The sequence below is a fragment of the Phacochoerus africanus genome, chromosome 8 (assembly GCF_016906955.1).
Source record: "Phacochoerus africanus isolate WHEZ1 chromosome 8, ROS_Pafr_v1, whole genome shotgun sequence".
NCBI classification, from domain to species: Eukaryota; Metazoa; Chordata; class Mammalia; order Artiodactyla; family Suidae; genus Phacochoerus; species Phacochoerus africanus.
Genome location: NC_062551.1, coordinates 106,313,565 through 106,336,478, shown reverse-complemented (window position 1 = coordinate 106,336,478; position 22,914 = coordinate 106,313,565). Strand labels below are relative to the sequence as shown.

The 22,914-nt window shown below is 42.1% G+C and overlaps 1 protein-coding gene across 4 annotated transcripts in view; it reads left to right on the top strand.

Annotated features, from left to right (window-relative positions):
- The first annotated feature begins 6,183 nt into the window (after positions 1–6,183).
- ESCO1 (establishment of sister chromatid cohesion N-acetyltransferase 1) overlaps positions 6,184–22,914 on the top strand; it is a 90,258-nt gene continuing 73,527 nt past the window's right edge. For 2 of the 4 annotated variants that reach the window (XR_007136655.1, XM_047793882.1), the window contains exon 1: positions 6,506–6,786. Coding sequence is in view for 1 of the 4 variants with exons in the window: in XM_047793885.1 (XP_047649841.1) it covers positions 6,269–6,499 (231 nt within the window). In the remaining 3 variants the exon portion in view is untranslated. The other 2 variants (XM_047793885.1, XM_047793884.1) reach the window with 2 other exon arrangements.

Below are 22,914 nucleotides of genomic sequence, written 5' to 3'. Positions count from 1 at the left end.
CTGCAGCTCCAGGATGCGGGTTTGATGTCCAGCCCTGCATTGCTACAGCTGGCTGCAGTGTGGGTTCCAACTGTAGGCTGGATCTGATTCCTGGTCTGGGAACTCCATATGCCTCGGAGATGGCCAAAAATGGAAAAAGAAAGAAAGGAAAGGAAGAAAGAAAAAATTTTGTAGTTCCAGTTGTGGGAACTCGGAAGGTTAAGAACCTGACTAGTATTCATGAGGATGTGGGATCTATCCCTGGCCTCATTCAGTGGGTTACGGATCCAGTGTTGCCACAAGCTGCAGCGTAGTTCACAGATGCAGCTCAGATCCAGTGTTGCTGTAGCTGTAGTGTAGGCCTCAGCTGCAGCTCTGATTCAAGCTTCCATTTGCTGCAGGTGAGGTCTTAAAAAAAAAAAATCTCCTCTCATGCAGCTCTAGCTCCCACCAGGTTTCTTCCACAGAAAACCTCCTTAAATGAGCTGTCTATAACTTGTTTTTATCACCTTGTAATTCAATCTTCAAATACACTGAGATTGCTTTTTTTTTTGTCTTTTTGTCTTTTGTTGTTGTTGTTGCTATTTCTTGGGCCGCTCCTGCAGCATATGGAGGTTCCCAGGCTAGGGGTTGAATCGGAGCTGCAGCCACCGGCCTACGCCAGAGCCACAGCAACGCGGGATCTGAGCCGCGTCTGCGACCTACACCACAGCTCACGGCAACGCCGGATCCTTAACCCACTGAGCAAGGCCAGGGACCGAACCCGCAACCTCATGGTTCCTAGTCGTATTCGTTAACCACTGCGCCACGACGGGAACTCCTGAGATTGCTTTTCTAATGGTGATCAAAAACCCAATACAAACTTCTGTCTTCCTCTTACTCAACATCTCAGCAGCATTCAAAACAGACACTCTCCTTTGAGACATGCTCCTTTCTTGGCTTCCAGGATGCCAAGTATGCCTGGTTTTATTCCTATCTCACTAATGACTCTTTCTAGGTCTCCTTAGGCTGCCTCATTGTCTCCTGAGCCATTACATGCTGGAGTGCTTCTCGGCTTACCCTCAGCCTAGTCTCTTCATGGATACTTTCTCCTTTAGCCTAGGTGATCTCCCAAACCACAGCTTTAATATGTATCTCAGGACTTCATCCTTGGTCATCAGAATTCTTGAATGTTTTGAGGCAATGCTCATCAAACATTAATGTGCATTAAAAAAAAAATGGAGTTCCCATCGTGGCTCAGTGGTTAACAAATCCGACTAGGAACCATGAGGTTGCGGGTTCGATCCCTGCCCTTGCTCAGTGGGTTAACGATCCGGCGTTGCCGTGAGCTGTGGTGTAGGTTGCAGATGCGGCTCGGATCCCGCGTTGCAGTGGCTCTGGCGTAGGCTGGTGGCTACAGCTCCGATTCGACCCCTAGCCTGGGAACCTCCATATGCCACAAGATCGGCCCAAGAAATAACAAAAAAAGACAAAAAAAAAGTATTAAATTGTCAAGAAAAGGTTAGCAAGAATGGAACAACAAAGAAAAACCCTTACTTGCTGGTAGCAGGAGGGTCAGTCTGAAAATGAGACTACTCTGTCTTCTTGGCATTAGCAGAGGTTTTATATGTTAGAGGCATTTAGATTGGTCATAAGAAAGAAAAGGAACAAGAAAATGAGACATTGATGGCAATACAACTATTCCATTACTAGTTTTTAGAAGTAGGTGTCTTTTTGAAGTTCCCCTTGTGGTGCAGTGGAAACAAATCCTACTAGTAACCATGAGGTTGAGGATTCCATCCCTGGCCTTGCTCAGTGGGTTAAAGATCCAGTGTTGCCGTGAGCTGTGGTATAGGTCACACACATGGCTCAGATCCTGCATTGCTGTGACTTTGGTGTAGGCCAGCAGCTGTAGCTCTGATTAGACCCCTTGCCTGGGGACTTCCATGTGCCACTGGTGTGGCCCTAAAAAAAAAGAAAAGAGGAGTTCCTGTCGTGGCTCAGTGGTTACCGAATCCGACTAGGAACCACGAGGCCGCAGATTCAATCCCTGGCCTTGCTCAGTGGGTTAAGGATCTGGTGTTGTCATGAGCTGTGGTGTAGGTTGCAAGACATGGCTTGGATCCGGCATTGCTGTGGCTCTGGTGAAGGCAGGCAGCTACAGCTCCAACTAGACCCCTTGCCTGTGAACCTCCATGTGCTGCGGGTGTGGCCCTAGAAAATATATAAAAAAAAAAAGTAGGTGTCTTTTTTTTTTTTTTTTGGCCACACCTGTGGCATATGGAAATTCCTAGGCCAGGGATTGAACCTGCACCACAGCAGTGATGTAGGCTACTGTACCAGCAGTGATGCTGGATCCTTAACCTACTGTCCCACAAGAGAATTCCTAGAAGTAGATGTCTTAATGAAGAGAATTGCAAAAAAGTACATCTTGCAATTTGTAGTCAGCATAGAACACAGTTTAAACAAATCCAGGAGATTACATATACAATTTTGAGTGTGGCAAAAAAATTTACAAGTAGGGGCTTAGTGTAGGGTTCTGAAAAAGAACTTCACAAATTTACAGAACCATAATGTCAAACACCAAGATGCATCATTTAGGCCACAGCATTTGTTTTTAGCATGTTCACATGGCAAAAGATGAACCGATAACAGCTCCCCCAACCCACCCACTTCCTCAGGAGCTCTCAGGAATGGAGGCCTCTCTTTTTACTAAGATAATTTCCCTGCATGCTTATATGATCCTTGAAAGCTCAGTCAAGCAAGATAATTTATTTAGTGGATCATGATTATTTTTTAATAGATAACAAAAATCAAATGAACCAACTTTGAAGTTTATAACACAGTACTGTGAAAGCAAACTATTTTCATAGCATGCTTAAATAGCTAAGTATATTTAGTTTTAGAAAAGCAAATCTAGAATAAATTGCAGACATGAATTATAAATCAAATTTGAATTACTGGAGTTCCTGTTGTGGCTCAGCAGGTTGCAAATCTGCCTAGTACCCATTTTGACACAGGTTCAATCCCTGGCCTTGCTTAGTGGGTTAAGGATCTGGCGTTGCTGTGAGCTGTGGTATAGGTAGCAAATGTAGTTCAGATCCTGAATTGTTGTGGCTGTGGTGTAGACTGGCAGCTGCAGCTCTGATTGGATCCCTAGCCTTGGAAACTCCATAGGCTGTAGGTGTGGCCCTAAAAGGAAAAAAAGTGGAAAAAAAAAAAGGTGAAGGCAAATATAGGCCAGATATTCTAGTAGATAACCAGCTTTAACCAGGTTTGAAGTCTACTCCTGAGTTTTTCCCCAACTTAAGCCTTTTGGCACATGCCATTAAAGTATGCTGTTGACCCTGTAAAAACTCTGGCATTACAGGCACAGACCCTCTACTTGGTGGAAAATTCATGCATAACTTACCGTGGCCCCTCCATGTCCCCAGTCCCACTTCCTCCAATTCAACCAACCAATTGATGATGATTGTTTACTACTGCAGTATTTACTATGGTTTTGTTTTTGTTTTGTTTTGTTTTGTTTTGTTTTGTTTTTTGGTCTTTTTAGGGCCACACCTGTGGCATATGGAAGTTCCCAGGCTAGGCGTCGAATTGGAGCTGCAGCTGCCGGCCATAGCCACAGCCACAGCAGCACCAGATCCAAGTTGTGTCTGCAGTTTGGGTGGACTTGGCTTCAAAAAAAGAAGGGCAGGAACTGAGAACCCACATATGATCACCACTCTCCAGATTCTCAAAGGCAAGAGTACCATTTTACCCATCCCCACAGTTGTGCAACGCAAAGAGTAGCACAGAATTTGTGTTCAAAAGCCAAGGATCATAGTACAAGAGCCCTGGATTCTATATCTAGAGTCTTCTAAGAGGCTTTCTCTGAACACTCACCATGATTAAATCTGGTGGAAATTTCCACAATTTCTTGTTGACACCACACTGCTGCCCAAGGAAGAGAGTATGTAAGGAGAAGCTGAGGCCCTGAGTTTTAGACAGGCTCTGGGGAAGGAGAGAAGGGTGGATCACCTCCCCTTTACTTTGCACTGGCCCAGGTCAAAGATTAAAGGTATGTTTCTTTTTCTCTTTTCTTTCTTTGTCATTTTAGGGCCAAACCCTGGGCATATGGAGGTTCCCAGGTAGGAGTCCAATCAGAGCTATAGCCAATGGCCTATGCCAGAGCCACAGCAACAGCTGTGTCTGTGACCTACACCACAACTCATGGCAACACTGGGTCCTTAACCCACTAAGAGCACTGAACCTGAGTCCTCATGGATGCTAGTCAGGTTCATTAACTGCTGATCCATATGGGAACTCTGTATTTTTCTTTTTCTTTCTTTTTTTTTTCTTTTGTCTTTTTGACTTTTCTAGGGCCGCTCCCACGGCATATGGAGGTTCCCAGGCTAGGGGGTCTAATCGCAGCTGTAGCCACCAGCCTATGCCACAGCCACGCTGGATCCGAGCCTTGCCTACAAACTATATCACAGCTCATGGCAACACCGGATCCTTAACCCACTGAGCAAGGCCAGGGATTGAATCTGCAACCTCATGGTTCCTAGGTGGATTCGTTAACCACTGAGTCACGACAGGAACTCCTCTTCTTTTGGTCATTTTAGGGCCGCACCATGGCATATGGAGGTTCCCAGGCTAGGGGTCCAATTGGAGCTGTAGCTGCCGGCCTACACCACAGCTCACGGCAATGCTGGATCCTTAACCCACTGATTGAGGCCAAGGAAGAAACCCACAACCTCATGGTTCCTAGTCGGATTCGTTTCCGCTTCACCACAATGGGAACTCCCATATTTTTCTTTTTCAATGAAAAGTTTTGTCTGGATATATGCCCAGGCGTGGGATTCCTGGATCATATGTAGTTCTACAGTTTTCTGAGGAATCTCCCCACTGTTTTCCATGATGGTCATACCAATTTACATTCACACTAACAGTGCAGGAGGGTTCCCTTTTATCACATACTCTCCAAAATTTGTTATTTGTAGTCTTATTAATGATAGCCATTCTGACTAGGGTGAGGTGGTACCTCATTGCAGTCTTGATTTGCATTTGTCTAATAATTAGTGATGTTGAACATTTTTTCATGTGCCTGTTGGCCATCCATATGTCTTTGGAGAAATGTCTATTCAGGTCTTCTGCCCATTTTTCAACAGGGTTGTGTTGAGTTGTAAGAGTTGGTGTTTGTGTATTTTGGAGATTAAGTCCTTCTCTGTTGCATTCTTTGCAACTATTTTCTCCATTCCATAGGTTGTTTTTTGTTTGTTTTGTTTTGTTTTTTAATGGTATCTAGTCACTTGTTATGGAACATTATAGAGGAAAATGTGAGAAAAACAATGCAGGTACATGTGTAACTGAGTCACTTTGGTCTACAGCAGAAATTGACAAAACAGTGTAAATCAAGTATAATAAAAATAAATTAAAAAAAGAGGAGTTCCCATCGTGGCGCAGTGGTTAACGAATCCGACTAGGAACCATGAGGTTGCAGGTTCGATCCCTGGCCTTGATCAGTGGGTTAAGGATCCGGTGTTGCCATGAGCTGTGGTGTAGGTTGCAGACGCGGCCCGGATCCTGCGTTGCAGTGGCTCTGGTGTAGGCTGGTGGCTACAGCTCCGATTCGACCCCTAGGCCTGGGAACCTCCATATGCCGAGGGAGAAGCCCAAGAAATGGCAAGAAGACAAAAAAAAAAGTAAATAAATAAATAAATAAATTAAAAAAAGAAAAGGCACTTGGAACTATACCTAGTTACTTATGATGGAGCATAATGTGAGAAAAAAGAATGTATACATGTATGTGTGAGTGGATCACCTTGCTGTACAGTAGAAAATTGACAGCACACTGTAAACCAACTATAATGGAAAAAATAAAAATCACTATAAAATAAAAAAAATTTTAAAAAGAAAAAAAGGAAAACAATGAGATACAGAGTCAAGTCGGAATAAGTCATTTAAATAAATAATGCTGCAAATCAGAAAAAAATTAAAGGTATGTTAATTATTATTCTCAGAGAGCAGTACCTACAACCAAAAGAATCAATACTGAGGGATTTTTCAAGAGAAACCACCACCGCTACGGGGGCGGGGGAGGGGGCGTGGAGGTGGTTTATACCAACAGACAATCCGGGGAAAGGCCAGCGGCCGCCGCTTCCCAGTTGAGGCACCCGCCCGCCCGCGGGGTGCGCGCAAAGCCTCCCATCACGCCTGCGCTGGGCTCGGACGCGGGCTCGCCTTTCCCCGACGCCCGGCCGTCCAGGACGGGGTGAAAAACTGCGTGACACGCAACGAGCGTGGCGGCCATCTTCGTCTTCTGGGCATGTCAGCTGAGCCGGTTCGAGCAGAAGAGGAGCGTTGCGCAAGCGCGCCCAAGACGGTCCCAGGTAACTCCCATCTGACGGGCGAGGCGTCGCCGTCGTCGCCGGAAGTTTGCCGTTTCTGCGCCGCGGGAGAGGCGACGGTGGCGGCAGAAGCAGCTGAGCGTCCCTGGGTACCCGGATGTGAGGCGGTCTACGGGCTCGCGTCGGACTCTCTGCCAGGAGTGAGGAAGGTACGCAAGCTTCCCCACCGGCTTTGCCGCCCGCTGTCGCGCCCCCGGCGTCCTCGCAGCGCTGCTGCCAGCCCCTCCGGCGAGCCGGACGCTTCTCCCCCTTCCTGTCCCACCCTCTGGGTCGTTGCCTCGCACGCCTCTTCCTACTCCTCGGGTCTCAGTTCTCGGCGCCCCTGGTAGAGAGTGGGCGGCTCGGAGAACGCGGTCGCCCGAGGCAGGCAGGCAGCCTGCCCGTCTCGGTTGCCTAGTCGCCGCATCACCTGCCATATCCCGCTAGGCGGTCACAGGTAATGAGGGGCCGTGGCTGAGAATCGGGTCGGGCCGGTGCTCTCTCGGCGGCCGCGCGGGCTTCCGGAGCCCCGAGGTGGCGTGCATCCATTACGACGGCCGGGGCGGTGTTGGCGCCCGCCCGTCCGCAGGTAGCCCGGGCCTGGCCCTCGCCCCCGGCGTCTCTCCTGCCCGGTGTCTCCCAGGTTCAGCCGCACCAGCCCCGGCGGAGCTGCGGTGCTACGGCTCTCTCCCCCTGCCCCCGCCGCCACCCACTGACCCCGCGTGAACCCCGCGGCCTCTGCAGTCTGCGCGGCGGGATGTGGGGCTCCTGGTTTCCAGCCCTTAACCCGGGAGGGGAGCGGTGGCCCGGGTCCAAGGTCATAGAGTGTTTCTGGTTGGACTTGAAGGTCTGGGCGCAGGGTAGGGCTGCCCCGGAGTAGAAATTGGATACGTTGAGGGCTCGAGAGAAGTTTGTAGAGCTCGATGCGAGCAGAAGGGAATTGGATCTTCGATTTTGATCACTATTCGTAAGATTATTTTGCAGCGGGGGTTTGTTTTACTCAGGCAGAATGAGATAGATAGTAAGTCCAAAAATTGGACAGCACTCTCACACTCTCAACCTCCCCCCCGCCCCCATCCTCCTGGGGTTGAGTTCTGAAAACCCAAAAGGTACTGTATTTTCCAGGAGAGGGGGCGGGGAAAGGAGAAGGCATTAAGTCGTTGAGGTTTGAGAAGTTCTGTAAACCTTGTTTCCTGTAAAGCTTTTGGAGAGCTGAAAAGGGATTCTTGAAGCAGGAAGTAATTGCAACACACCGTATTTAAATAGTATTATCAAGTGGTATTTCAATAAATAGCCTTTCCAGAAACTAATAAAAGGATGTTGCTTAGTGGAAGAGTAGGATGTAGGTGTGCTTTGCTTTTTCCCCTACCGAAACATTATTTTTAAAAAACTGGGTAAAACAGGATTTCAGTTTAAAACATTTTGAATGTCGTGAACCATGCTGTATTGACTCAGCTTCTTCTGATTAGCTCTTTAGTTTCTGCTTTACACGGGGCACCAACTGCGAAGTTTTTTTAATTTGGAAAAAAAAAAACTCACGATGGAATTAGATGTGAGAATGCATGAAAGGTGCTTTAAAAGTGCTTAATTTGGAAGCTGCAAATTCAGGCCCAGGGCATGTGAGGAAATGAGAAAACTGCAACGGAGACACTTGCCACTTTTAGGCAGAATGCAGTATATGCCCCTTAGGTCAGATATGTGACTTTGAAAGTATCCTTCTTAGAATAAAGCTTGCCCTGCTTTATGAGCTTCTGCCTATTTTAGTAGTTCCTGGGGAGGGAAAATACGCTGTCATTTTTCATTGATTAGTATGATAATTCTGTAGTGAAAAATAATTTTTTTAAAAATATCAGCCTCAAACAAGATTTTATACTAGGCATTTAAATTGATAAATTATGCCTACAGAAGAACTGAAAAAGGACCTTAATTTATTGAATGCCATTAACCCCTTTTGCTAGATGGCCCTTTTTATAGCTTGGTAATTCATTATAGCACAAAGGTGACTTTAATTTTTCTAATAATGAAGGAGATTAGCAATATACGATGGATTGTTTTTACAATGGAGTTAAGTGTTTTTCATAAGTTTTGCTAGCAGATTTATGTTACACACAGAGTTATTTGAATAACCTCAACTGCAAGTGATAAGAATTTTAGTGGTAGTGAGAAACAACGCTAGTAAAATTGTTACCATACGTAATGCTCTTAAGGACTGTTAATTTTGTGAAGCCCAGACCTTAATGTTTTTCTGTGCATCCATTTTTCTTGACACTGTGAAAGTTCTTTGACTCTATTTCTGCATAAGTTCTATATTCAGCTGCTGTGGCTACTTTTGACAAATACATCATTCTGTTTGCCTGACTATCCTTTTTTGTGGGAGCTACATCTTATGCTTGATTGCATTATATTACACCTGAAGAAGGCAAGATTTATACCATATCTCTTCAGCTTTATGAAGTTGCATGTGTGAGATTCACAGAGATAAAAACTCAGAATATAAATAAAAATAGGGTATTAAATATTACTTTAATATAGTGGTCTCAAACTTTTTGGTCAAAATCCCTTTGCATTCTTGAAATTATATAGGATTCTAAATGACTTTGTTTATATGGGTTATATCTATTGATAATCAATATTTGAAGTTAAATATATTACTTTTTTGAAAAATAACTAATAAATTAATAACAGGTTAATATAAATAATGTTTTTTGATGGAAAACAACTATTTTCCAAAACAGAAAAAGTGAAAGAATGGCAACTATTTTACATTTTTGTAAATCTTTTTATAATGTTTTTTGCCTAATAGAAGACAGCTGAATTCTATCAGTGTCTGCATTTAATCTTTATATGTTGTTCTGGTTGAAGCATGTGAAGAAAGTCCAGCTTCACACCAATGTATTGGAAAGAGTACTTTTCAGATACTTTTCAGATAATTTGATATAACATTTCATTAAAAATGTGTAGGGGTTGGGTGAGGATCATTGCGTTATATTCAGAAAAACAACATTTTTGGATAATTGTGATATTTTTCTCTGACTCTATGGCAAAACTCAACAAGTGGCAATTTCTTAAATGTTGGTTGCAATGTAGAACCTGAAACCACATCTATATACTTGTCAGACAATGTTGCACTAAAATGCTTTGTTCTCTTTGCACTTTGAATGGATCTTTGATCCATGTATGATTTTGAACTCATGAAAATGTCTCTGAAGTCTCCACCATCCTGGTACCATACTTTGAGAACTACTGCCTAAATGTAAATACTTTAATAGTTTAGAATTAATTTAATTATTAGCTGAAGGGATAAAGGTAATATGGAGTTACAGCTGCTAAGTAGTTAAGTGAAACCAGGAGTAACTAAGGTAAAATTTTTCTTTTTTATGCTTTTTTTATCAAAATATTATTATATAAATAATATTAATTATTATAGCTTATTATTATTTTGGTATTTTTAGGGCCGCGCCTGCGGCATATGCAAATTCCCAGACTAGGGTTCCAGTCGGAGCTACAGCTGCCAGCCTCTGCCACAGCCACAACAACTTGGGATCCGCCATCTATACCATAGCTCACGGCAATGCTGGATCCTTAACTCATTGAGCAAGGCCAGGGATCAAAACTGCAACCTCATGGTTCCTAGTTGGATTTGTTTCTGCTGTGCCACTACGGGAACTCCAGCAACTGTTTTAAGGACTTTATATTAGGAAATATTTCTATTGTATCATTCCCCCCCGTTTTGGCTGGGCCCAGGGCGTGTGGAAATTCCCTGGGCCAGGGATCAAATCCAAGCCACAGCAGTGACAGTGCCAGATCCTTAACCCACTGTGCGACCAGGGGAACTCCTGTTGTATCATCCTTAGTGATGGGTAAGAGAAGAGCAAATATAATTCAACTTTTTTTCCCCCTGCAGATAGTACATTCTTTTTTTTATACTGTTTTCTCTTATAATACAGATACAGTTCCATTTTAGAAGAAACGTAGTACTTAGATAATTTCTCTGTAAGGAATTTAAGATCTATCATTGGTGTATTTAAAATACATTGTTTCATTTTTTATTTATTTTTGTGTTTTTTTTGCTCTTTTTAGGGCTGCACCCATGGCATATGGAGGTTCCCAGGCTAGGGGCCCAATTGCAGCTGTAGCTGCCAGCCTATGCCATAACCACAGCAAAACCAGATCCAAGCTGTGTCTGCTTACTGCAATGCCAGATCCTTAACTCACTGAGCGAGGCCAGGGATCGAACCCAATACCTCATGTTTCCTAGTCGGATTTGTTTCCACTGTGCCATGATGGGAACTCCTAAAATACATAGTTTTATTTTTTTCCTTTTTTATTTTTTTGTCTTTTTGCCATTTCTTGGGCCGCTCCCGCGGCATGTGGATCTTCCCAGGCTAGGGGTCTAATCGGAGCTGTAGCTGCCAGCCTACGCCAGGGCCACAGCAATGCAGGATCCAAGCCATGTCCGCAACCTACAGCACAGCTCACGGCAGTGCCGGATCGTCAACCCACTGAGCAAGGGCAGGAATCAAACCCGCAACCTCGTGGTTCCTAGTCGGATTCGTTAACCACTGCACCATGATGGGAACTCCATAAAATACATAGTTTTAGATTGGAGTTCTCTTCTGGTGCAGTGGGTTGGGGATCCTGTGTTGTCACTGCTCGTCACTGCTGTGGTGCAGGTTAGATTCCTGGTCTGGGAACTTTTGCATGCTGTGGACACCGCCAAAAAAATGCACACACATGCATGTATTCATATACGTACACATTATATATGTGTGGTTTTAGACTCATCAGAAAATTGAGTTATTAAATAAAACATGTATCAGTTTTAGGATTTCCTGTTGTGGCTCAGCGGTAGCAAACCCAACTAGTACCCATGAGGACACGGGGCCATTTGGCATTGTCTGAACATAAATTTGATTGTCAGACTGAGGGCACAGTGCTACCGGCATCTAATAGATAGGCCTCAGCTGCATCTCCAGTAAAACACCCTAGGCCGAGAACTTCCATATGACGCAGGTGCGGGCGTAGGGAAAAAAAAAAAAAAAACAGTGGAAGGAGAGTCAGAAGAAAGATAAAGGAAGAGATAACCAATAGGAGGAGCTTGCATTTGGTTGGTGGATGTGCATAATTTGTGGGGACCTTTTAAGACTGTATATGTGCCAATTGAAGGTCTTCAGTGTGAAAAGTCTGATGGTATTGGTAGACTTACAGTCTTTGCTTTGTGCTAAGTTCAGACTCAGTATTGCTGAAAAGTTATCCTGTGATCTCAGAAGCAGAATCTTTCCCTGGCTGGTTAGACAGCTTTCTGAATTTTCACAAGTGTTTTATGGAACTGAGGAGTGCTTTGTATTATTTGGGGGAATATTCTTTCAGTAAATTATTTTGGAATTGAGAGGTGTATGGAGCTGGATTCTGCAGTAAATCTGACAGAATTACTTTACCTTAAGATTGCCAGAAGTTTTCAATGATGTTTGAAATACCAAGAACAGGGAGTTCCTATTGTGGTGCAGCGGAAACGAATCCGACTAGGAAGGAACCATGAGGTTACAGCTGCTGACCTATGCCAGAGCCACAGCAATGCCAGATCCAAGCCACGTCTGTGACCTACATCACAGCTCATGGCAACGCCAGATCTTTAATCCGCTGATCGAGGCCAGGGTTTGATCCCTGGCTGTGGCTCTGGCATAGGCCAGCAGCTGTAGCTCCAATTAGACCCCAGCCTGGGAACCTCCGTATGCCACAGGTGTGGCTGTAAAAAGCAAAAAGAAAAAATTTGGTGTTGCTGCAGCTACCACTTGGATTCAATCCCTGGCTTGTGAACTTCCATATGCTATGGATGTAGCCATAAAAAAAAAAAAATCCAGCTGAGGGTCAGTGGCTTGGACCAGAGTAGTAGTAATGTTAGGAGGTCAGATTTTGGATGCATTTGGAAGGTATATGGGTTAATAATGAATTGAGTCGATATGAAGCTTAAGAGAAAAGTTGGGGATGGCTCCAAGGTTTTGTTCTAAACAATTAAAGAGGAACGTGTCATTTACTGAGATGAGGGGGAAAATCCTTTGGAAGTTTTAGGTTTAGGAGGCAAGATTAGGGGTTCGCTTATTAATATGTTAAAGTTTCAGATATTTAATGATCCAGTAAAAATCTCTCCATGAATAGTATTCTGTGGGTTTACATTTTTTTGTATTTCAAATTATATTCTCTCTCTCTCTTTTTTTTTTTTGTCTTTTTGCCATTTCTAGGGCTGCTCCCACGGCATATGGAGGTTCCCAGGCTAGGGGTCGAATTGGAGCTGTAGCCTCTGGCCTACGCCAGAGCCACAGCAGCGCGGGATCCGAGCCGAGTCTGCAACCTACACCACAACTCATGCCAACGCCGGATCGTTAACCCACTGAGCAAGGCCAGAGACCGAACCCACAACCTCCTGGTTCCTAGTCGGATTCGTTAACCACTGCGCCACCACGGGAACTCCATCAAATTATATTCTCTTATATTTCTATCTCTTCTCGTTTTCTTTGATGTATGTGTTGAGTGAATTAGGGTAAATAATTTTCAGAACTTCAGTTCTGGTGAAATTTTAAAATACACTGTGCATTCTAAGTTTAAAATATGGCTGAGGAGTTCCTGTTGTGGCTCAGCGGAAACGAATCTGACTAGTATCCAGGAGGATGCAGGTTCAGTCCCTGGCCTTATTCAGTGGGTTAAGGATCCGGCGTTGCCATGAGCTGTGGTGTAGGTTGCAGACGTGGCTCAGATCCTGCTTTGCTGTGGCTGTGGTATAGGCCAATGGCTACAGCTCCATATGCCTCGGGTGCGGCCACAAAAAAAAAAGAAAAAAAAAAAGACTGAAACCCTTATATGCCAGTAAAGCAGACCTGTTGAATGCCAGGATAAGTGGACAGAAATGCACTAAAACTGGAGAACTTTCTCAGAATTTTCAAAGTAACACTAAAAGCCTTAAAATGGTATTGTCCCTTTCCCCCATCTCCCAGTACCTTTCTCTACAAGCTACCACTTTCACTCTCCTAGCTGTTTTCTTTAGTATCTAGCTCATTAGTTTTGGGGTGTGCAATAACTGTCATATTTTGATTGATCAGTTTCAGATGTTACTGACTTTCTGCCTCCCTAATTGAGAATTTGTCTTCTGCTTTCCTCCCCATATACCTAAAGTTACATTTCAGTTACTGGGTAAGGCAACAGTGAGTGGTGTTGTAATGTAAATATTGTTTACTGCTAAGCTTAGCATTCTTCTGGAACTGTATCCCCCTTTTCTTTTTTCTGTGGAGTTAGTAATAGCCTCATTTTCTTTTGCCTAATTTTCTAAGATACTAGGGCAGTTTTTCTTCAAAAATCATGTGCCTGGCAGTAATATTTTTCATACTTAAACATCAGGTCTAATCCCTTCCCTAACCTACCCACACAAGCCTAAAGGTTCCTTTTGGGATCCTTCATTCTATTTCATTGTGGGTTGGTTACTCTCGTGGTCTGTTTTCCAAAGTGTTTGTGCGAATAATACTGCTGCTGGCAGCAAATACATTCTTTGTGTTCTCAGACTTAATTTTAGACCATTGCAGTGTTTTTCTATTGCCCTTTTGGATTTCTTTTTCTTCTCCTCTTCTTTTTTTTTTGTCTTTTTTGCCATTTCTTGGGCCGCTTTTCCGGCATATGGAGGTTCCCAGGCTAGGGGAGCCTACGCCAGAGCCACAGCAACGCAGGATCCGAGCCACGTCTGTGATTTACACCACACACAGCTCGCTGCAACGCTGGATCGTTAACCCACTGAGCAAGGGCAGGGATCGAACCCACAACCTCATGGTTCCTACTCGGATTCGTTAACCACTGCGCCACGAAAGGAACTCCTTTTTTTTTTTTGTGATGAGCTTGTTCAGATTTCTTGTCCATTTTTTCCTTTGATTAATTATTTTATTAATTTTTAGGATTTAAAAAATGTAATATGTACATATTAATCCTCTGTAGTTTTATGTTTTGTCTTTAAAATTTTATATCTATAATCAGTCCATTTGGCATTGACTTTAATATGTGGTATGAGGTAGGGATCCAGTTTCACTTATTTACCCATATGATATCCAGTTGTCCCAGCACTATTTCTTTAATAAAACTCTATTTTCCCAGCTGTGGTATTATATATCATAAACCAGTTGACCATATAGATGAGCTTGATTCTGGGTACTCTATGTGTCATTGTTTTGTTCCATTGGTTTATTTATCTATCCAGTATCACACATTACTTATTACTCTGCTTTTGTAGTAAATGCTGATAGCCGGTAGGACAAGTTCACCACTTTGTGGTTTCCTTTTTTTGGGGGGTGGGGTGGGAGACTGCACTCATGGCATGTGGAAGTTCCTGGGCCAGGGGTTGAACCCGTGCCACAGATGCAACCCAAGCCACTGTGATGACAACATTGGATGCTTAACCTGCTGTGCCACAAGGGAATTCTAAATTTGTAATTTTCTTCAGTGTCATTTCTTATGGTATATGTAGAATAGATTTTAAGATTTCCAGACATCTGGGCATTTTCTACTTAGAATTTTATGGGTTATACATTTCTAGTATCATTGCATCATGATCAGTGAACATACTCTGGTATCATTTCTTAGATGTTTGTGGAGACCTGATTTAGGTCTTGTATTTTTTTCTTTCTTTTTTTTGGTCTTTTTAGGGACGCGTCTCAGGCTTCTGGAAGTTCTTAGACTAGGGACTGAATTAGAGCTATAGATCTAGTGTTGCCTACTCCACAACCACAGCAACACCAGATCCGAGCCTCATCTGAGACCTACACCACAGCTTATAGCAACACCAGATCCTTAACCCACCCAGTGAGGCCAGGGATCAAACCTGTGTCCTCATGGATACTAGTCAGTTTTGTTATTGCTGAGCCACAACAGAACTCCTAGGTCTTGTATTTAGGGATACTTGAAATGTTCTATGTGTGGCTTGAAAATAATATATTTGGCAGATGTTAGGATAATATTATGTATATATTTGCTAAGTCAAATTTAAAATTACTTGTGTTCATATATTTTGTATAATTAGTGGGGTGTTTTGTTCATTTGTGTTTTTGTCTCCCTTTTCTGTCAGTTGCAAAGAGGGATGTTTTCTAAATCTCTGAGTTACAATTTTGGACTTAAATATTTTTCTTTGTGGTTCTTTCAGTTAGGGGGCTATATATGTCAATTTGGGAATTTCAGATCACGTTTTTAGGTGCATGGAGTTTGAAATTGTTTTATATTCTTGTCACAATTGATGCTTTTATCATTAGAATATGACCCTTTATGGATGGAACTAGAGAATCTCATACTGAGTGAAATGAGCCAGAAAGACAAAGACAAATCCCATATGATATCACTTATAACTGGAATCTAATATCCAGCACAAATGAACATCTCCTCAGAAAAGAAAATCATGGACTTGGAGAAGAGACTTGTGGCTGCCTGATGGGAGGGGGAGGGAGTGGGAGGGATCGGGAGCTTGGGCTTATCAGACACAACTTAGAATAGATTTACAAGGAGATCCTGCTGAATAACATTGAGAACTTTGTCTAGATACTCATGTTACAACAGAAGAAAGGCTGGGGGAAAAATGTAATTGTAATGTATACATGTAAGGATAACCTGACCCCCTTGCTGTACAGTGGGAAAATAAAAAAAATTATTAAAAAAAAAGAATATGACCCTTTAATATTGCTTTTTGTCTTGAGGTTCTTATTTTGATGTTAATGTAGATATACCAGCTTTCTTTTGGTTAGTATTTACACGGTTTATGGATTTATTTATTTATTTATTTATTGGTCTTTCTAGGGCTGCACCCAAGACATATGAAGGTTCCCAGGCTAGGGGTCAAATTGGAGCTGTAGCCCTCAGCCTGCACCAGAACCACAGCAATGCAGGATCAGAGCTGCGTCTGCAACCTGCACCACAGCTCATGGCGACGCTGGATCCTTAACCCACTGAGCACGGCCAGGGGTTGAACCTGCGTCTTCATAGATGCTAGTTGGGTTCATTAACTGCTGAGCCATGATGGGAACTCCTGGTTTATTTCTTTTTCTTGTCCTTAAACTTTTCTGTATCCTTATGCTCTAAGTAAGTCTCATAATCAGTTTATCTAGAGGATTTGGTCCAAGGATTTATTATGTAATTTCTGATATATTCAGGGTTAAATCTGTTAATTTGTGTTATTTGTACTGTCTGCTCTACATTTTTCTCTCTTTTTAAATTTGTTGGAATATAGTTGACTTACACAGTTGTGCTGCAAATGGTATTACTTCATTCTTTTTTTATGGCTGAGTAATTTTCCATTGTATGTATATGTATATACCACTTCTTTATCCAGTCTTCGGTTGATGAATATTTAGGTTGCTTCTATGTCTTGCAGCAACAATGAACATTGTTGTTAATAGTGCTGCGATGAACATTAGGATGCATTTTTCTCTTTTTATTGTTAAGATCATATTGTTGTATCATGTGGAAGGTGTGTGTGATGTGAATTCAGTGATTTTTCTTTTTTTTTCCACCTGCAACTTAAAACATTCCCACCACCTTTTGCCCTTCATACAAGTTGGAGCAGAAGGTAAGAAAAGAACATAAAGCTGCTGCTAGCTGTGGGCCTCCCTTCTGCAAGTGGTCATGAAAATTAAATAATAGTGGTTAGGTTATCTTCTTCATCTACCTATTTCATGTTGGTTTATGCCAACATTGGACTGGATGAGTTTAATTTGGTGAGGATTTTCATTCTGTGGAAACTGAGTACTTGGTGGTCCCTTCTTTGTTGTCCACTGACCAAGGTATTGAATAAAGAAGCTCCAGGAGATGCCCTAGTGAATCCCATGGGTTCTAGAAATAGTCCTCCTTGCCTTCATTGTGTTGCAGCAGCTTAGGTGTCAGTCATGTACAGCTGCCTTCTTTACCCTGTGGTAATTTTTTTTTTTTTCCATTTTTGGCCACCCCATGGCATATAGAATTCTGGGCCAGGGGTCCCACAGCTGTGGCAAAGCCGGATCCTTAACCAAATCTCTGCTTACTAGTCCAGAAGCACTCCAGAACCCTGTCCTCTTGGGGTTTATGATTCAACCTCCAGTCCTTCTCTCTCCCATTGTTAAAAGGTGGGACTTGGGAGTTCCAACCCTCTAATCAAAAGGTTGGTTCCACTGGCTCCTAGCTCTCATCCTTAGGTGCTTTCCTAAAACTGTGTCATTAACATAACAAAAGACCCTTTATTACTCTTAACATTTAATTCTACAAATTCCAAGGACTTTGTGAGCTATGAGCCAGGAACTATGGGCAAAGACCAAATATATATGACGTATTTGGACATCTGACCAAACATATATTCTTATAAATCACAGTGTTATACTGTGTGACCTCACATATAACAAAATTAAAAACAAACCCAAAAGAAGAAGAAAAAAGCTCATAAACCAGAGAGCAGATTTGTGGTTGCCAGACGCATGGGTGGGTGAAATGGGTGAAGGGGAGTTAAAAAGATATAAACTTCCACCTATAAAATAAATAATTCACGGGGATGTAATGTACATCATGGTGATTTTAGTTAATAATGCTTTGTTTCATATTTATAAGTTGCTGAAAGTAGATTTTAATTTTATTTTTGTGTTTTTTATGCACCCATGGCATATAGAGGTTCTCAGGCTAGGGGTCTAATTCGACCTGCAGCCGCCGCTAGATCTGAGCTGCGTCTGTGACCTATACCACAGCTCACGGCAATGCCAGATCCTCAACCCACTGAGTGAGGCCAGGGATTGAACCTGAAACCTCATGGTTGCTAGTCGGATTCGTTTCCACTGTGCTTCAATGTAAACTCCTGAAAATAGATTTTAAAAGTTCTTTTCACAAGAAAAAAATTTTTATAACTAAGATTACAGATTTAAAAAATTTTTAAATTAATTTTTTTTAAGTTTTATTGATTTACAATGTTGTGTTAATTTCTGCTGTTAGGATCACAGATATTAACTTAGGCCTAGAGTTCCCATCCTGGGTCAGTGGTAATGAACCTGACCAATATAAAGATGCAGGTTTGATCCCTGGCTTTGCTCAGTGGGTTGAAGATCGGACATTGCCCTGAGCTGTGGTGTAGGTCGAATATGTGGCTCAGATCCCTCATTGCTGTGGCCATAGTGTAGGCCATCAGCTACAGCTCTGATTTGACCCCTAACCTGGGAACTTCCATATGCTGCAGGTGCTGCCCTAAAAAAAAGCAAAAAAACACAAGAACAAAAGACAAAAAAAGCAAAATAAAACCTAAGACCTGTTGTGACAGTTTTGCAATGTAAACGCATATCAAAATAACTGTTGTATACCTAACACTAATAAAATATGTCTATTATACCTCCTGAAAAAACCCCAAACCTACTACAGTACTATCATAATCAAGACTATGGTATTGGCATAAGGTAATATGGATCAGTGGTGCAGAATTGAGAGTCCAGAGATAAACCAGTGGGCATTTGATTTTCAGCAAGAGTGATGAGGTAATTCAGTGGATAAAAAATGGTCTAACAAATGGTGCTTGTTCAGTTGGACATCTGCATGCAAAAGAATGAGGATTTTACCCCTACCTCACACCACATAGAAAATAAATTCAAGATGGATCAAATGCTAAATGTAAGCTAAAACCAGTAAAATTCATAGGGGTAAATTTTCACAGTCTTGGATTAGGTAATAGTTTCTTAGATATGACACCTAAATCACAGGCACCCAAAGAAAAAATAGATTAATTAGACTTCATCAAAATTAAGAACTTTTGTGCATCAAAGAGCTCTTTCAAAAACGTGAAAAGAGGGAGTTCCCTTTGTGGCTCAGTGGTTAATGAACCGGACTAGGATCCATGAGGATGTGGTTTGGTCTCTGGCCTTGCTCAGTGAGTTAAGGATTCAGTGTTGCTGTGAGCTGTGGTGTAGATTGCAGACTTGGCTTAGATCCCAAGTTGCTGTTTTTGTGGTGTAGGCCAGCAACTGTAGCTCCAATTTGACCCCTAGTCTGGGAACTTCCATATGCCACGGGTGTGGTCCTAAAAAGCAAAAAAAAAAAAACCAAACAAAACAAAAACAACCAGTAGAATTGGAGAAAATATTTGTGATTCATACATCTGATGAGCGTCTAATATCCAGATAAAAAACTGTTTCAGTAATGAAAGGAAGATAACCAAATTTTAAAAATGAGAAAAGGTTTCATATAGACATTTCTCCAAAGAAGAAATACAGGTGACCAAAAAGCACATGAAAAGATGCTCAACATGGTCATTAGGAAAATACAAATTAAAACTGCAGTAAGATACCATTTTACACACACAAGGATGACTAAAATTTAAAAAGAAAAAGATAGCAAATGTTAACAGATGTGGAGATGGAATTCCCCTTATGGCGCAGCAGGTCAAGAACCTGGCTAGTATCCATGAGGATGTGGGTTCTATCCCTGGCCTCACTCACTGGGTTAAAGATCCTGCGTTGCCGTGAGCTGTGGCGTAGGCCAGCAGCTGCGGCTCTGATATGACCTCTAGCCTGGGAACTTCTGTGTGCCACAGGTGCAGCCCTAAAAAGAAAAACAAAAGAAAAACAAACCCAAGGATGTGGAGAAATGTGGAAATAGCTGGTTTGGAAAACAGTCCCTCAGAAGTTAAATTTAGGATTTCCATGTGGCCCAACAATTACACTCTTAGGTATATACCTGGGAAACTTGAAAACATGTTCACATAAAAGCTCACTCAGGATTATTCATAGCATTGTTCATCCTAGCTAAAAGGTAGAAACATCTCATCAATCCATCAGTGGATAAATAGGTAAACAGAATGTGGTATATTTATACAATGGAATAGTATTTAGCCATAAAGAACAAGATATTACTAATAAATGCTACAATCCTATTTGAACCTTGAAAACATTACGATAAGTGAAATAAGCCACCCATAAAAGACTGTGTATAGAGTGACTCATAGTGGGTTTCTTTTTGAGATGGTGAAAATATTCTGGAATTAGTGGCAATTATTGCACAACTTTGAAAACACTAAAGATTGTTAAATTGTACACTATAACTAGGTGAATTTTATGGTCTTATCACAGATTTATCTCATTTATAAAATGGTTTTTAAAAATCACTTTAAACAGTATATTGGGTGACGTATAATCTAAATATTTTTTAATGATTAAAATTTGAGTATATATATCTTAAAGTACTGTTGGGAAATTTGTTAACTCTTAAATTCTCTGAACTTTTTTTTTTTTGTCTTTTTGCCATTTCTTGGTCTGTTCCTGCAGCATATAGAGGTTCCCAGGCTAGGGGTCTAATTGAAGTTGTAGCCCCCGGCCTATGCCAGAGCCACAGCAACTCGGGATCTGAGCCACGTCTGCGACCTACACCACAGCTCACGGCAACACCGGATCGTTAACCCACTGAGCAAGGCCAGGGCTCAAACACGCAACCTCATGGTTCTTAGATTCGTTAACCACTGCGCCACGATGGGAACTCCCTCTGAACTTTTTAACATGTAACTTGTAAATTATCTTTCTACATAGACGTTATTGGGGGTTTTCCAAAGTGATTGGTTTACGTTAAGTTTGATTGTTTTTTGGTCCCAATATTGATTTCATTAGAATTCTGTTAATAAGCTAGCTGTGTTGTGGAGGAATCTTGTCAATTTCTTAACAGGTTAGAGAGTGAATGCATTTCAGCCCTTGTTACAAGGTTTTATTTAGTAGAGAGGGATGTTATTAGTTGTATAATGCTAAGTTAATGATGATTTAATACATAGGGCAAACTAAAGTGTAGTGATCCTTAGCATACCTGTACAGGTGGTCATTTACTTTTTTTTTTTTTTTTTTGTCTTTTTGCCATTTCTAGGGCCGCTCCCGCGGCATATGGGGGTTCCCTGGCTAGGGGTTGAATCGGAGCTGCAGCCGCCAGCCTACGCCAGAGCCACAGCAATGAGAATCTGAGCTGTGTCTGCAATCTGCACCACAGCTCATGGCAACGCTGGATCCTTAACCCACTGAGCAAGGCCAGGGATCCAACCTGCAACCTAGTCGGATTCGTTAACCACTGAGCCATGACGGTACTCCTACTTCTTTTTTTGAAATAAATCAATTGACTTTTTTTCTGATAGGTCCCAACTGCCAAATGTTGTATTAGATTATTAGAATATTTAGAAATTGAGAGGAAAAGAAGTAATTGATCATTTTTTAATTTAATTTAATTTTATTGTCTTTTTGCCTTTTTTTTGAACCGCTCCTGCAGCGTATGGAGGTTCCCAGGCTAGGGGTCTAATCGAAGCTGTAGCCACCGGCCTGCCTACGCCAGAGCGACAGCAATGCGGGATCTGAGCCGCATCTGTGACCACACACCACAGCACACGGCAATGCCGGATCCTTAACCCACTGAGCAAGGCCAGGGATCGAACCCTCAACCTCATGGTTCCTAGTTGGATTCGTTAACCACTGCGCCACGACAGGAACTCCTGATCTTTCTAAAAATAGGAATTCTTGGTGCTAAAGTTATTAATAAAGGAAATTAAATGAGCTTTCTGTTTTTTCAAGTTATTGTACCTTTGAGGCTTAATCTTGGATACATTTGGGGCTTCCCAGAAAATTTAACTACACTATGTTATTACTGTATGAGAAATTGTCCTATAATTCAATGGCTTAGGAGTTCCCGTCATGGCTTAGTGGTTAGCGAACCCAGCTAGCATCCATGAGGACACGGGTTCATGATTCCCTGGCCTTGATCAGTGGGTTAAGGATCCGGCATTGATTTGAGCTGTGGTGTAGGTCGAAGATGCGGCTTGGATCCCGAGTTGCTGTGGCTCTGATGTAGGCTAGCAGATATAGCTCCAATTTGACCCTTAGGCTGGGAATGTCCACATGCCACAGGTGCGGCCCTTAAAAAAAAAAAAAAAAAAATTCAGTGGCTTAAAACAGAAGTTATTTTTGCTGATACATCTGTACAGTTTGCTGTGGGTTAGGTGATTTAGGGTAGGCTTAGCTGTGGATGTGAGTGGGCTTCTCATGTTGGTTGGGCTTGGCACTGCATTTGGGGTATGGCTCAGTTCTACTGTTTGTGTTTCTTCTGGGGCCCAGGCTGAAGGGGAGAGGATCTACCTGTTGAAATTCTTCTCGTGGTGATAGCAAAGGTAACAGGAAGGCAAGACTAGCTGCACAAAGATATTGCAAACCTCTGCATCATTTCTGCTAACATCCCATTGGCCAGATCATCAGATGGCCAAGGCTGTGGGGGCAAGAAAGTATGCTCTGTCCATCATGAGGCCAAAAAAAACATATGGTTTAAGCTCAGCGTCTTGGGAGGTAAAATAAACTCCTTCCAAGGAGGTAGGAATGCGGGTATAAGGTAGTAGTTATTTGAAGAAGAACCAAATCTATTATATCATGTAAAAAATGAGATGGTGACCATATTGCAGTTGTGTGATTTTTGATGTAGAATGAAAAATTGTCACTAATCCGTTGTTTATTTAGTCTAAAAGTCTGTTGTTTTAATAGTGAATAGACAATACTGTTTTTGTACTCATGTTTTTTAATGATTGTTTTACTATAGCTATAGAATTTTTTTT